Here is a 16,190-nt window from a genome sequence, read left to right as displayed (position 1 = left end):
TCTTGCAGCTCTGCCTGCTGGCTTTATTTGGATGTAAGCTTTCCCTGCAGCTTCACTCCTAGTGCAGATGGAATGGATACATTGTTACTTTTCTCCCTCCAGTCTGTCACACCCCTGGTTGCTCTGGCAACATCTCCAGTCCTCCAAGTTAAATGGACTTTTCCATTCTCCCCTGCCTGTTCTCACAGGTAGCTTAGCCCTGACCCTATTCCTGTGTTACAACCATTACACACTTCCTTTTCCTTCCTGACACTGACTGGAGTGAGTACTCCTATGCTACACACCCCTCTTGGCAAGGCCATTTCCTTTTTACCTGCCTCTGATTATAAAGAAGCACTCTCTCACCACACCATACCATCCACAAGTGCCTGTATATGACTGATGCTTTCCCAACAAAGTGAAGAAAATATAGCAGGACTTGGCGTGCTTTGAAAAGGGGGCTGAGTTAAAGCTAACTGGAGCCATTCATACATCACACGTGACCCTGGCTCCAGGATAATACCTATGAGCGTTTAAGGAGAGACCCCACATCAGACTTCTTAATAGACCTACATGCAATGCTCAACGAAGCATTTGCAGTAGGGATACTCAGTAAGAAAGAATTAGAATGCCTTAATATTACACATCCAAAGATCACATTTATGTATCATCTCCCCCATCATCTTTTTAAGAATTGGGCGAAATAGCCCAGCGATCCCTGCTGGCTGGCACACCTGGAAAGGTAACACCACAGAAAATCTTTGTTGTCGCATAATTTTACAATGTGGTGAGACAACCGTTAGGCTCGAGAGCTGACACTCCAGTAGCCCAATACATGGATCAGAGGTAACCAAACGGGCTGAAACCTTTATTAGTGAGCCTGGTTACCCCTCACCGGCACAGCGGTGTCTTGGTCTTTTCACCTCTCTTGGAATCCAGCCGAGTTCCATCTTTGTTCAATGGTGGTTATTTCTTCTTGGGATAGGTCCGGCCCACCGCCATTTTAATGTTTTCTTGGGATATTTCCGGCTTCCACCGTTGGACTGGTCAGCCCCTGGAAGACTATCTTTTCCCTATGACATAACCTGGTGGCTCTTTGGCGTGGCAGGGCTGGTGGGTTTTATTTTGCAGAACCCCTCAGTCCCCTCCCGAACCCCATGTTGGGAACCACTGATGCACAGTAGACACACACACACACACGGACACACACACGGACACATAGAGAATATGTGCATGAGAGTTTTATTGTAAGCACGATGACTACGTCAGGCAGGGACAGTGAGAATCAATCTAACGGATTTTCCTTCTCTCCATCTAATAAAAAATATAAGAAAATTATCTCGTTAACAAAATATACACACAGGACAGAGACACACACACACACACACACACACACACACACACACACACACACACACACACACACACACACACACACACACACACACACACACACACACACACACACACACACACACACACAGGACAGAGACACACACACACACACACACACACAGGACAGAGATACGCACACAGGACACACACACACACAGGACAGAGACACACACACACAGGACAGAGACACACACACACACACAGGACAGAGATACGCACACAGGACAGACACACACACACAGACAGGACAGAGACACACACACACAGGACAGAGACACACACACAGGACAGAGACACACACACAGGACAGAAACACAGACACAGGACAGAGAGACACACACACACACGACAGAGACACACACACACAGGACAGAGATACGCACACAGGACAGACACACACACAGACAGGACAGAGACACACACACACAGGACAGAGACACACACACACACAGGACAGAGAGATACACACAGGACAGAGATACACACAGGACAGAGACACACACACAGGACAGAGACACACACACAGAACAGAGACACACACACACACACACACACACAGGACAGAGACACACACACACACGACAGAGACACATACACACAGACAGGACAGGGACACACACACAGACAGGACAGAGAGACACACACACAGAGGACAGAGAGACACACACACACACAGGATAGAGAGACACACACACACACACACAGGACAGAGACACACACACAGGACAGAGACACACACACAGGACAGAGACACCCACACACACACACACACAGGACAGACACACACACAGGAAAGACACACACAGACACGACAGAGACACACACAGACACGACAGAGACACACACACAGGACAGAGACACACACAGGACAGAGACACACACACTCAGGACAGACACACACACACAGGATAGAGACACACACAGGACAGAGACACACACACAGGACAGACACACACAGACACGACAGAGACACACACACAGGACAGAGACACACACACAGGACACACACACAGGACAGAGACACACACACAGGACAGAGACACACACACACAGGACACACACACAGGACACAGACACACACACACGACAGAGACACACACACACACGGCAGAGACACACACACACATGACAGACACACACACACACACAGGACAGAGACACACACACATGACAGACACACACACACACAGGACAGAGACACACACACACACAGGACAGAGACACACACACACACAGGACAGAGACACACACACACGCACACGGCAGAGACACACACAGGACAGACACACACACACAGGACAGAGACACACACACACACACGGCAGAGACACACATAGGACAGACACGTATCTATGTGAGTGTATGTTCTCTCTCTTCTGCTGTGTCCTGCCACTATGAAAGTACCGTTTCGGGGGTCTTTCTCCCGGCGTCCCGGTACCACGTAGACGTGGTCTGCCGCGTAGCACACGGCCTGCCTCTTAAATCCTTCCACCACCGCTTGGCTGACCCTCGGAGTCCTGGCTGAGGGGGGGGAAGAGGAAATAAGGGGTTACGTCACGGTCACTTCTGCGCTGCACCCCCCCCCCCCTGCGTGGAATTAACCGGCCGTACTCACACATCAGATACAACGTGCCACGTTTGCCATTAACCTTGTCGATGCCCAGGATAAAGGTGTCCTCCTCGCTGTGGAACCGTGTCAGGGTCACGCGGTCTCCCCCTGAGGCACGGGGGCACAAAAATGAGGGGTTCAAGGTAGATATAGGGGTGTCTTAGCACCAAGGGACATCAGAAGAGGAACATTGAGCGGCAGGCAGGAAGTGACATCCGTAAGCCGACAGTTAAGCAGCAGACAGGAAGTGATGTCATAAGAGGGATATTGAGCTATTGGCATTAAGCGTTGTCGAAAAAGGAATGTTGAGCGGTAGGCAGGAAGTGACATCCATAAGCCGACCGTTAAGCAGCAGACAGACAGGAAGTGATGTCATTAGAGAGGGACGTTGAGCTGCATTAAGTGTTGTCGAGAGATAAATGCTGAGCGGTAGGCAGGAAGTGACATCATGTTCATCGACAGTAAGGAAGGGATGCTCCAGGAGGAATATTAGTTAACGGACAGGAAGTGGTCAAGAGTAGGGTCGTTTGATAAGCAGACAAGAAGTCATGTGACGTCGAGAAGGGCTTTTGATAGGGAAGCAGGAAGTGATGTATAATAGGGCTGTAAAATGAGCAGGCGGACATGTTTTAATTGGCATTCGTCGTACAGGAAGTGGCGTCATAACGAGGAACTTTGGTTTCCTGCCGGTGGTTGTTACATAGGAAGCAATGTCGTCAGATGAATGTTGGTGGTGGATGGTGGTTCATAGACAGGAAGTGATGTCATATTACTTATAGGAAGTTGACATGAGGAAGTAATAATAGAGATAGAGGAAGTGATAGAAGGGATATAAAAGCATGACATTAGACAAACAGCAAAGGATGTAATGGAAGAGCGTGACATTAGGTGTTAAGCAGACAGGAAGTGATGTCGTCGAAGAGATATCTAGCCATGACATGAGACAGACAGGAAGTGATATAGGTCCGAATGACTGCCAACAAAGCCACAGTTATTTCCTGGCAGGTGACGGAGGGACAGAGAAGGGGACAAACCTTCATCCAGGAGTATCCCCCCAGCCCGCCATGTCACGTTCATCAGGGTTTTATCCATCGGCCTGAGAGACAGGGGGAGAGAGGGAGAGGGTGTGTGAGAGAGAGGGGGATGGAAAGCGTGAGTAAGAGAGAGGGGGAGGGAGTGTGTCTGTGAGAGAGAGGGGGGAGGGAAAGAGTCTGTGAGAGAGAGGGGAGAGAGGGAGAGTCTGTGAGAGAGAGGGAGAGTGTGTGTGAGAGAGAGGGGGGAGGGAAAGAGTGTGTAAGAGAGAGGGGGAGGGAGAGGGAGACAGTCTGTGAGAGAGAGGGGAGAGTGTGTGTGAGAGAGAGGGGGGAGGGAAAGAGTGTGTGAGAGACAGGGAGAGAGGAAGAGAGTTTTTGTGAGAGAGGGGGGAAGGAGAGAGAGGGGAAAGAATGAGCCAGGGAGTGTGTGAGAGACAGGGAGAGAGAGTGTGAGAGAGGGAGGGAGGGAGTGTGTGAGACAAGGGGAGAGGTAGGGTGTGTGTGTGAGAGACAGGGAGAGAGGAAGGGAGTGTGTGTGTGTGAGAGACAGGTAGAGAGGGAAGGAGTGTGTGAGAGACAGAGAGAGAGGGAGGGAGTGTGTGAGAGACAGGGAGATGGGGAGGGAGTGTGTGAGAGGCAGGGAGAGAGGGAGGATGTGAGAGGCAGGGAGAGAGGGAGAGAGGGAGAGAGGAAGTGAGGGTTTGTGAGTGAGGGGGCAGGCAGAGAGAGAGAGGAAGAGTGAGAGGGAATGAGCGAGGGAGTGTGAGAGAGAGGAGGAATTTCTCCCCGCACAACTCACGCCATCTGTATCTCTCTGATAGAATATTCTTCTCCATCCTTGGAAAATTTCACTCTTGCCGTGTAATAAATTCTAATCAGATAATTTCGATCCAATTCAGTTGAAGCTTTTGCAATCAATACCCAGTCCTCATCTTCCTGTAATGACAAATGTGACCAGTCCTGTCTGTCCCTCCACCCGCAGGGTGACACAGTGACACAGACAGAAGGGAGCTATGAGTCTGTCCCTCCCCCCGCAGGATGACACAGTGACACAGACAGAAGGGAGCTATGAGTCTGTCCCTCCCCCCGCAGGGTGACACACTGACAGAGACAGAAGGGAGCTATGAGTCTGTCCCTCCCCCCGCAGGGTGACACAGTGACACAGACAGAAGGGAGCTATGAGTCTGTCCCTCCCCCGCAGGGTGACACAGTGACACAGACTGAAGGGAGCTATGAGTCTGTCCCTCCCCCGCAGGGTGCCACAGTGACACAGACAGAAGGGAGCTATGAGCCTGTCCCTCCCCCCGCAGGGTGACACAGTGACACAGACAGAAGGGAGCTATGAGTCTGTCCCTCCCCCGCAGGGTTACACAGTGACACAGACAGAAGGGAGCTATGAGTCTGTCCCTCCCCCCGCAGGGTGACACAGTGACACAAACAGAAGGGAGCAATGAGCCTGTCCCTCCCCCGCAGGGTTACACAGTGACACAGACAGAAGGGAACTATGAGTCTGTCCCTCCCCCCACAGGGTGACACAGTGACACAGACAGAAGGGAGCTATGAGTCTGTCCCTCCCCCCACAGGGTGACACAGTGACACAGACAGAAGGGACCTATGAGTCTGTCCCTCCCCCGCAGGGTGACACAGTGACACAGGCAGAAGGGAGCTATGAGACTGTCCCTCCCCCCGCAGGGTGACACAGTGACACAGACAGAAGGGAGCTATGAGTCTGTCCCTCCCCCCGCAGGGTGACACAGTGACACAGACAGAAGGGAGCTATGAGTCTGTTCCTCCCCCGCAGGGTGACACAGTGACACAGACAGAAGGGAGCTATGAGTCTGTCCCTCCCCCGCAGGGTGACACAGTGACACAGACAGAAGGGAGCTATGTGTCTGTCCCTCCCCAGCAGGGTGACACAGTGACACAGACAGAAAGGAGCTATGAGTCTGTCCCTCCCCCCGCAGGGTGACACAGTGACACAGACAGAAGGGAGCTATGAGTCTGTCCCCCCCCCCCCCCCACAGGGTGACACAGACAGAAGGGAGCTATGAGACTGTCCCTCTCCCCACAGGGTGACAGAGACAGGGTGACACAGTGACATAGACAGAAGGGAGCTATGAGTCTGTCCCTCCCCCCGCAGGGTGACACAGTGACACAGACAGAAGGGAGCTATGAGTCTGTCCCCTCCCCCCGCAGGGTGACACAGTAACACAGACAGAAGGGAGCTATGTGTCTGTCAATCCCCCCCAGAGGGTGACACAGTGACACAGACAGAAGGGAGCTATGAGACTGTCCTTCCCCCCACAGGGTGACACAGTGACATAGACAGAAGGGAGCTATTAGACTGTCCCTTCCCCCGCAGGGTGACACAGTGACCCAGACAGAAGGGAGCTATGAGCCTGTCCCTCCCCCGCAGGGTGACACAGTGACACAGACAGAAGGGAGCTATGAGTCTGTTCCTCCCCCCGCAGGGTGACACAGTGACACAGGCAGAAGGGAGCTATGAGACTGTCCCTCCCCCGCAGGGTGACACAGTGACACAGACAGAAGGGAGCTATGAGTCTGTCCCTCCCCCGCAGGGTGACACAGTGACACAGACAGAAGGGAGCTATGAGCCTGTCCCTCCCCCCGCAGGGTGACACAGTGACACAGACAGAAGGGAGCTATGTGTCTGTCCCTCCCCCCGCAGGGTGACACAGTGACACAGACAGAAGGGAGCTATGAGTCTGTCCCTCCCCCCGCAGGGTGACACAGTGACACAGACAGAAGGGAGCTATGAGACTGTCCCTCCCCCCGCAGGGTGACACAGACAGGACAGGGTGACACAGTGACACAGACAGAAGGGAGATATGAGCCTGTCACAAGTTATACTGTATTTGTACAAACCTCAATATTAATTGTCCAATTCATTAGTTTCCAGAGGCCAAAACATTCCTGAGCTGAAAAGAGCAGAGATATGACCTTAACATCGTATGGTAAGTGTGTGTGTGTGTGTGTGTGTGTGTGTGTGTGTGTGTGTGTGTGTGTGTGTGTGTGTGTGTGTGTGTGTGTGTGTGTGTGTGTGCGTGCGTATATATATATATATGTAGCCCTCTTCCCCTTGGGCTCCGAGTGTGCCCCTTACCTTCCGCTGCAAGGGGGAGGCGCATGGGGTTGTAGCGGGTGCTGGCGCAGCATTGCGCTCGCTGAGGACTCCCGCTGGCTCCCCGTTGCAGGGCGTCGCCATTTTCTTTGTGCTCGCGCATGCGCAGTAAGGTTTTGTCGGGTGGAAGCTGTTGTCCCTCAAATAGCTAGCGTTGTCTGTAGGTTTGCAGTATGCAGAAGTCTTTAGCTGGTTGTGCTTTATAGTAATGGTGGTGTCTAGGAAATATACTTAGTCCAGGGATTGGGTGAGTTTGAGGTTGATGGTCGAGTGGAATGTATTGTAATGTGGAACTGTAGGAGGTCCTGTTCTGTTCACCAGAGGTCCAAATCAGGAGGATGTCATCGATGTAGCGAAGGTATGTAAGGGGTTTCAAGTGACAGGTGGAAAGAAAGTCACTTTCCAGTTTTGCGCAGAACAGATTGGCATACTGTGGCGCCATCCGAGTGCCCATAGCGGTCCCGGTTGTCTGGATGTCTGTGTCATTTCCAAACGTGAAGTAGTTATGGGTCAGAATAATTTCGATGCATTTAGTCATGTCTACATACCTTCGGTACATCGAGGACATCCCCCTGATTTGGACCTCTGGTGAACAGAACCACCTGACCATCAACCTCAAACTCACCCATTCCCCGGACTAAATATATTTCCTAGACACCACCATTACTATAAAGAACAACCAACTACAGACTTCTGTATACCGCAAACCTACAGACAGAGACAGCTATTTGAGGGACAACAGCTTCCACCCGACACACACAAAGCATGCAACCATCTACAGTCAAGCCATACGATACAACCGGATATGCTCCGACACAGCAGACAGAGGCCAGCGGATTAAAGCCTTGAGATTGGATTTCATCAACCATGAATATAACCACAGAATTGTAGACCAGCAAATCCACAAAGCCACCAGAATACCAAGAAGTGATCTCCTTGAATACAAACAGAAGGAGACAAGCGACAGGGTACCTTCAGTGGTCACATATAACCCACACCTAGGAGCCCTACGCAAGATCGCCAGGAAACTGCAACCCATCCTCCAGAAAGATACAAGACTGCAACAGGTCTTCCCTGAAACACCCTTATTATCATACAGACAAAGTGCAGAAGATGCACGAAACACGTCAGAGTTCCTTCCCAAGATTATTTTTTCTTTTTACTGGTCTTTGCTGTTCATTAAATTTTTCTACTGAAATCGCCATCCAGTTTCCGTTTCACTTCCTGCTTCCGGAACACATGAGGCACTCGTTGGCACGCTGTGCACCGCCATTTCTCCCCCCTATTCAGGGTGATTTTCTTTTATCATACAGACAACCTCGTAATCTCAAGAAAATGATGGTGAGGATGCCATGCCAGGACGCAAGATGCAAAACCTGCGCAATACTCTACACAGTGGACACAATACAAATACCACACAGGAATCGGGAGTACAAAATCAGAGGAAGGTTCACCTGTTCCTCCAGCAATGTCGTGTACCTCATCATGTGCATGAAATGCCCACGGGGCTGCTGCTACATAGGTGAGACAGGGCAGGGGCTAAACAGGAGAATGAACCTACATCGCCACAGCATCACACGCGGAACAAGAGGCAATCCTGTCGGCGACCATTTCTCTGACTCTGGCCATAAGATGAGCGATCTGAGGGTGGCCGTACTGAAATGTAATCTTAGAACACCGAAAGAGAGACGGTTGCATGAATACAAATGTATGCAACTGTTCGGGACACATAGCGGGTGGCCTAAACCGAGACCGCAGTTTCATGAGTCACTACTGACACAAGAGAACTCACTTCCCATGAGCGCTGTAGGCCATGTCTATACATACTGTGCTATATGAATGCACACAACGCTGTCTCTTACACATACAAATACACAATGTAATTCCATCCCTATAGACCAATAGGGATCACATATTATCTACACACACTTATAGTAATGCAACACGCTCTTACATTTCCACACCTACCCACACCATTGGTATACACTCCCACTCCACACACACCTTTTGTAAAGCGCTGTATACACTGTGGGCGCTTTATAAATGTATATTTACATACACAGAGACACACACATACACACACATACATACACACACACTCTTACATCACTAACATTCAGGGACCATTTAACACCAAGTCATAAATTGCATACTGCACAGGGGGGAGGGATAGGCTTTAGTCACAGATACATTCCAAGATGCACTGTTTTAAAGTAAACCCTTTCTTGCTTTATCCATTGTAACATCGCCGGAAGAAGGGATCAGTGTAACAGCGCCGGAAGAAGAGATCAGTGTATCTCGAAAGCTCGTCCAAATAAAAGAATTTCGTTAGCCGCAGAACGGTATTGTCTATACATTTTTGATTTTTTATGTATATGTACAGTATAGTCACAGAGTGTATTACAAATATACAATTTTCGTACCATAATTTATATCATATTTCAACTCTTTATAGAAGGTTAGATTTGTGCATCTGCTCCATTCTTTAAACTCCTGCACTTCAGATTCTGGAAGGGAGATCTGTTTACCTAGAAAGATAGAAGGGTTAACATGTAGAATTAAAAGGTCCTTTGAGTATACGACTGTGATGGTGACACCCTGCGGTCACTGTGTATATACCCTCAGTCTGCCCCTTCCCAATACTTACTGTATAACATCACTGTTTGTATTGTATTATTCCCTTTCTGGATAAGAATTAAACTTTCTGGCTGCTTTTGAACGACCGTTAAAGTGATCGATATTACTAAAAAAAAAAACAAAAAAAAAAAAGAGAGTACATAAATCATTCAATACATTTATATTGAAAAAGAGACACGGATTTGAGTTACGTGCTAACCTTTGAAGTGGTTGATAAGGTTTTGTGTTTGTAGTGATCTTTTATTTGAAATAAATCAAATTCTTACATATTTACATTGTGGCAAAATATTGACGCAGGGACGTGTATAATGGGTTAAAGGGTCAGTACCACATCCTAGCCAAGGGACCTAATGACAGAGACACATTTAATGGGTTAACGTTTGAGTCTCATGTAAGAGTTAAATGACCTACTGTACTGGCAGTGATTTTTTTAATGAATTAATCAACATTACTTTGAATTATCCTGGTAATATAGAATTTGTTTTTGGTTGTCCAGTACGGTCAAATGGATGTTTGCCATCTAAGTGTGTGATTACCCTTTTTTCCCCATATATCTATATGCCTTGGGTCCATCTATTAATCTCTTACCAATTATTAGGTCATTAATTTGCACAAAACCATGACCGTTTTAACATATCAACATGATTGCCAAACCCGTTATATAGACGATATATTCATTATCTATTAGATGTTTTTTGGGCCGGGTATAGATTTCCTTTCAACTTTTTTGATTGGTAATGAATTGGCTTGCAATATACTAACACACGAATTACTATTATCAGCTTTTATATGAAAGCACCAACATATACCGCAGTGTAGTACAATGTGGAAGGGAGGTCAAAAGTCTCAAATATGAAATGTCAAGACAAAACGGAGAAAACACCAAGCAGACCCCTTGATTTGTGGAAATAATATTGAAGCCGGCTCGCGTCTATTTCTCCCAGGACATCTTTTGGTGATTTCAAATTTGCCGCTGCTGGCTTGGCGCTTAGAATCTGAGTGAATCTCGCGACCCGATTGGCTGCTGGCTTTATTATAGTATTTCAACTTCATTCAGGAAATACTCTAGCCAATCCGAGCGTGGGAGAAATCCTACCAGCCAATCAGTCAATCTAAGCCAGGCAAGCTCGGATTCGGATTCTGACAAGGGCATGCGCCAACTTGGCACCTGTGCCACTTGTCAGTCAGAAGCCACCCGCGGACTTAGGCTCCTCAAGATCTGGGCTGGGCAAATGGTGGTCCAATGACCTCCATTCATCCCATGATGGCTTTCACACCTTGGCCACCTCTGAGGCTTTCATGACTGGGACCCGAGCAGACTTGGTGGCACCAAGCTTGATAGCCAAATGGGCTCTCAGAACCGTGGACCTGGAAGTCCCCAGCTCATATACTGTGCACAAGCATTTCCCCTTACACGCAATGCTAATAAAAAGACGCGCACGTTAATTTTCCTAGCCCTTCCTATAGTGAAAACTGTTTCTGAGTAGAACGAAATAACGCTTAGGCTCATTTTCAGGGCTACATTCCAAATACATTGAAAACTGGGCTTAGACTTAAAAACAGCCTTGCAACCTTACGGATGGCTGGAGCATCCCAGAACCCCTATACCGGTCCTGGTGATCTGGACATATACAGGGGGACCCCCCACTAACTTAGGGACCCCTGACTGTACCCGGGATACGCATATCCCTATGCCCACTTTTACCTTTCTGGTCTGTGCGGAAGCAGGGAAACCTGGCGGTGAGTCGCGTAACTGGAGGACTTTTGGCCGGGGTGGTGTGTCTAAATGTCCTCGGGAATCTGACCTGGTTCATTTTTGGGGTGGCCAGCAACTCTGGACCCCGGCTATCTAGACACAATCTGGCAACACTTTTAGCGCAAAACCCCCCTTGAAACTCAAAGCCTGAGAATCCCCACTGGTTAGCACTCCTGGGAAGGTAAAACACACATACATTCTTTATTGTCCCACAATCACATACATTTCATGTACAACAACTGGGTCCAAGAGCTGACACTCTAAACGCCTAACTATGGCTCAGAGGTAACCAGCCGGGCGTAATACCTTTATTGATGGCCTGGTTACCCCCTCACCGCCACAATTATGCTCTGGTAGCATGTTATGTGTTTTGGACTGGGAACTGGCACCATCTAACCAGTCAGATAGCTTGGGGCATGAACTGTTTATTTAGTCTCCAACTTGGAGTAGGCTTCCTATTGTATGCTTTGCCTTGTTTAAATAGACAGGCTGAACAAAGCCATGTTTTACTTTCCCCCAAACTGTCTCCCGGTGTGTACGTCCGCACCTGCAGCTTACAGGGAGCTACATCCGATCAATGAAAAGTATCCCGAGCTACAAATACAGTACCCCCCCCCCACAGTACCCCCCCACACAGTACCCCCCCACACACAGTACCCCCCCACACAGTACCCCCCCCACACAGTACCCCCCCACACAGTACCCCCACACACAGTACCCCCCCACACAGTACCCCCCCACACAGTACCCCCCCACACAGTAACCCCCCACACACAGTACCCCCCCACACACAGTACCCCCCACACAGTACCCCCCACACACAGTACCACCCCACACAGTACCCCCCCACACACAGTACCCCCCCACACAGTACCCCCCACACAGTACCCCCCCACACAGTAACCCCCCACACACAGTACCCCCCCACACAGTAACCCCCCACACACAGTACCCCCCCACACACAGTACCCCCCCTCACAGTACCCCCCACACAGTACCCCCCACACACAGTACCCCCCCACACACAGTACCCCCCCACACACAGTACCCCCCCACACAGTACCTCCCCCCACACAGTACCTCCCCACACAGTACCCCCCACCCCACACAGTACCTCCCTCCCAATACATACACACACTACCCCTCAATATCCCATCACACATAATACCCCCAATAACCACACCCACACACACACACACACACACACACACACACACACACACACACACACACACACACACACACACACACACACACACACACACACACACACACACACACACACACAATATCCTCCCCCCCCTCACACACACACAATACCCCCTCCCAATACACACACACTACCCCTCAATATCCCATCACAAATAATACCTCAATAACCTCTCACACACATACACACAATATACACACACACACACACACACACACAATACCCCCCTCCCAATACACACACACACACTACCCCTCAATATCCCATCACACATAATACCCCCAATACCCTCTCACACATACACAATATCCCCTCAAGCACACACACACAATACCCCATCCCAATACGCCCCCAATGTTCCCTCACACACACACACAATAACCCCTCACGCACAATATCCCCCCCCCCATTATTTTATTAATAATGCTAATATTAATAGGAGCCCTTGTGAGTAGAAATAAATGATAGTATTAACATGCTACGCTAAGCAAAACCAAACCAAGTGGGGTAATAAAAATAGTATGAAGACAGACAATTAGGAATCGTACAGTAAACACAATCATTTAAAGAATGTTAAAAAATATATATTTACCATCGCTACGAAAAGCATAGGAGAGCGCGTCCCCGGGCGCCGGGATTCTGTCATACGTAAACTTGTGCTCGAAATTTGTCAATCCTCTATACATAGGAGAAAGGGAACAATAATAGGGACATCGTGTTATGAAAGATATACCTCCATATTACAGGAGGTATATCCCTATGGGTACGGCACGGTGACACCCTGCGGTCACTGTGCATATTACAGGAGGTATATCCCTATGGGTACGGCACAGTGACGGTGACACTCTGCGGTCACTGTGTGTATTACAGGAGGTATATCCCTATGGGTACAGCACAGTGACGGTGACACCCTGCGGTCACTGTGTGTATTACAGGAGGTATATCCCTATGGGTACGGCACAGTGACGGTGACACCCTGCGGTCACTGTGTGTATTACAGGAGGTATATCCCTATGGGTACGGCACAGTGACACCCTGCGGTCACTGTGTGTATTACAGGAGGTATATCCCTATGGGTACGGCACAGTGACAGTGACACCCTGTGGTCACTGTGTGTATTACAGGAGGTATATCCCTATGGGTACGGCACGGTGACACCCTGCGGTCACTGTGTGTATTACAGGAGGTATATCCCTATGGGTACGGCACAGTGACGGTGACACCCTGCGGTCACTGTGTGTATTACAGGAGGTATATCCCTATGGGTACGGCACAGTGACGGTGACACCCTGTGGTCACTGTGTGTATTACAGGAGGTATATCCCTATGGGTACGGCACGGTGACACCCTGCGGTCACTGTGTGTATTACAGGAGGTATATCCCTATGGGTACGGCACAGTGACAGTGACACCCTGTGGTCACTGTGTGTATTACAGGAGGTATATCCCTATGGGTATGGCACGGTGACACCCTGCGGTCACTGTGTGTATTACAGGAGGTATATCCCTATGGGTACGGCACAGTGACGGTGACACCCTGCGGTCACTGTGTGTATTACAGGAGGTATATCCCTATGGGTACGGCACAGTGACGGTGACACCCTGCGGTCACTGTGTGTATTACAGGAGGTATATCCCTATGGGTACGGCACAGTGACGGTGACACCCTGCGGTCACTGTGTGTATTACAGGAGGTATATCCCTATGGGTACGGCACAGTGACGGTGACACCCTGCGGTCACTGTGTGTATTACAGGAGGTATATCCCTATGGGTACGGCACAGTGACACCCTGCGGTCACTGCGTGTATTACAGGAGGTATATCCCTATGGGTACGGCACAGTGACGGTGACACCCTGCGGTCACTGTGTGTATTACAGGAGGTATATCCCTATGGGTACGGCACAGTGACGGTGACACCCTGTGGTCACTGTGTGTATTACAGGAGATATATCCCTATGGGTACGGAACGGTGACACCCTGCGGTCACTGTGTGTATTACCGGAGGTATATCCCTATGGGTACTGCACAGTGACGGTGACACCCTGCGGTCACTGTGTGTATTACAGGAGGTATATCCCTATGGGTACGGCACAGTGACGGTGACACCCTGCGGTCACTGTGGGTATTACAGGAGGTATATCCCTATGGGTACGGCACAGTGACGGTGACACCCTGTGGTCACTGTGTGTATTACAGGAGGTATATCCCTATGGGTACGGCACAATGACAGTGACACCCTGCGGTCACTGTGTGTATTACAGGAGGTATATCCCTATGGGTGCGGCACGGTGACACCCTGCGGTCACTGTGTGTATTACAGGAGGTATATCCCTATGGGTATGGCACAGTGACGGTGACACCCTGCGGTCACTGTGTGTATTACAGGAGGTTTTATCCCTATGGGTTCGGCACAGTGACGGTGACACCCTGCGGTCACTGTGTATATTACAGGAGGTATATCCGTATGGGTACGGCACAGTGACGGTGACACCCTGTGGTCACTGTGTGTATTAGAGGAGGTATATCCCTATGGGTACGGCACAGTGACGGTTACACCCTGTGGTCACTGTGTGTATTACAGGAGGTATATCCCTATGGGTACGGCACGGTGGCACCCTGTGGTAAATGTGTGTATTACAGGAGGTATATCCCTATGGGTACGGCACAGTGACGGTGACACCCTGCGGTCACTGTGTGTATTACAGGAGGTATATCCCTATGGGTACGGCACAGTGACGGTGACACCCTGCGGTCACTGTGTGTATTACAGGAGGTATATCCCTATGGGTACGGCACAGTGACGGTGACACCCTGCGGTCACTGTGTGTATTACAGGAGGTATATCCCTATGGGTACGGCACAGTGACGGTGACACCCTGCGGTCACTGTGTGTATTACAGGAGTTATATCCCTATGGGTACGGCACGGTGACACCCTGCGGTCACTGTGCGTATTACAGGAGGTATATCCCTATGGGTACGGCACAGTGACGGTGACACCCTGCGGTCACTGTGTGTATTACAGGAGGTATATCCCTATGGGTACGGCACAGTGACACCCTGCGGTCACTGTGTGTATTACAGGAGGTATATCCCTATGGGTACGGCACAGTGACGGTGACACCCTGCGGTCACTGTGTGTATTAAAGGAGGTATATCCCTATGGGTACGGCACAGTGACGGTGACACCCTGCAGTCACTGTGTGTATTACAGGAGGTATATCCCTATGGGTACGGCACGGTGACACCCTGCGGTCACTGTGTGTATTACAGGAGGTATATCCCTATGGGTACTGCACAGTGACGGTGACACCCTGCGGTCACTGTGTATATTACAGGAGGTATATCCCTATGGGTACGGCACAGTGACGGTGACACCCTGCGGTCACTGTGGGTATTACAGGAGGTATATCCCTATGGGTACGG

General features: G+C 49.8%; 1 protein-coding gene across 1 annotated transcript in view; it reads right to left on the bottom strand.

Moving 5' to 3' along the window:
• Positions 1 to 1,202: 1,202 nt before the first annotated feature.
• The window catches only part of LOC142484946 (uncharacterized), a 36,582-nt gene continuing 21,594 nt past the window's right edge, over positions 1,203 to 16,190 (bottom strand). Inside the window, exons 3-11 of the mRNA XM_075584199.1 lie at positions 13,355 to 13,440; positions 9,807 to 9,902; positions 9,583 to 9,687; positions 6,904 to 6,956; positions 4,817 to 4,953; positions 4,018 to 4,079; positions 2,990 to 3,091; positions 2,779 to 2,895; positions 1,203 to 1,293 (exon numbers count right to left, since the gene is read on the bottom strand). Of these exons, the coding sequence (XP_075440314.1) occupies positions 1,265 to 1,293; positions 2,779 to 2,895; positions 2,990 to 3,091; positions 4,018 to 4,079; positions 4,817 to 4,953; positions 6,904 to 6,956; positions 9,583 to 9,687; positions 9,807 to 9,902; positions 13,355 to 13,440 (787 nt within the window). The 3' untranslated portion in view covers positions 1,203 to 1,264. The remainder of the gene's footprint in view (positions 1,294 to 2,778; positions 2,896 to 2,989; positions 3,092 to 4,017; positions 4,080 to 4,816; positions 4,954 to 6,903; positions 6,957 to 9,582; positions 9,688 to 9,806; positions 9,903 to 13,354; positions 13,441 to 16,190) is intronic.

This window comes from Ascaphus truei, unplaced genomic scaffold (genome assembly GCF_040206685.1).
Source record: "Ascaphus truei isolate aAscTru1 unplaced genomic scaffold, aAscTru1.hap1 HAP1_SCAFFOLD_475, whole genome shotgun sequence".
NCBI classification, from domain to species: Eukaryota; Metazoa; Chordata; class Amphibia; order Anura; family Ascaphidae; genus Ascaphus; species Ascaphus truei.
This window is presented reverse-complemented; position numbering and strand designations above follow the sequence as displayed.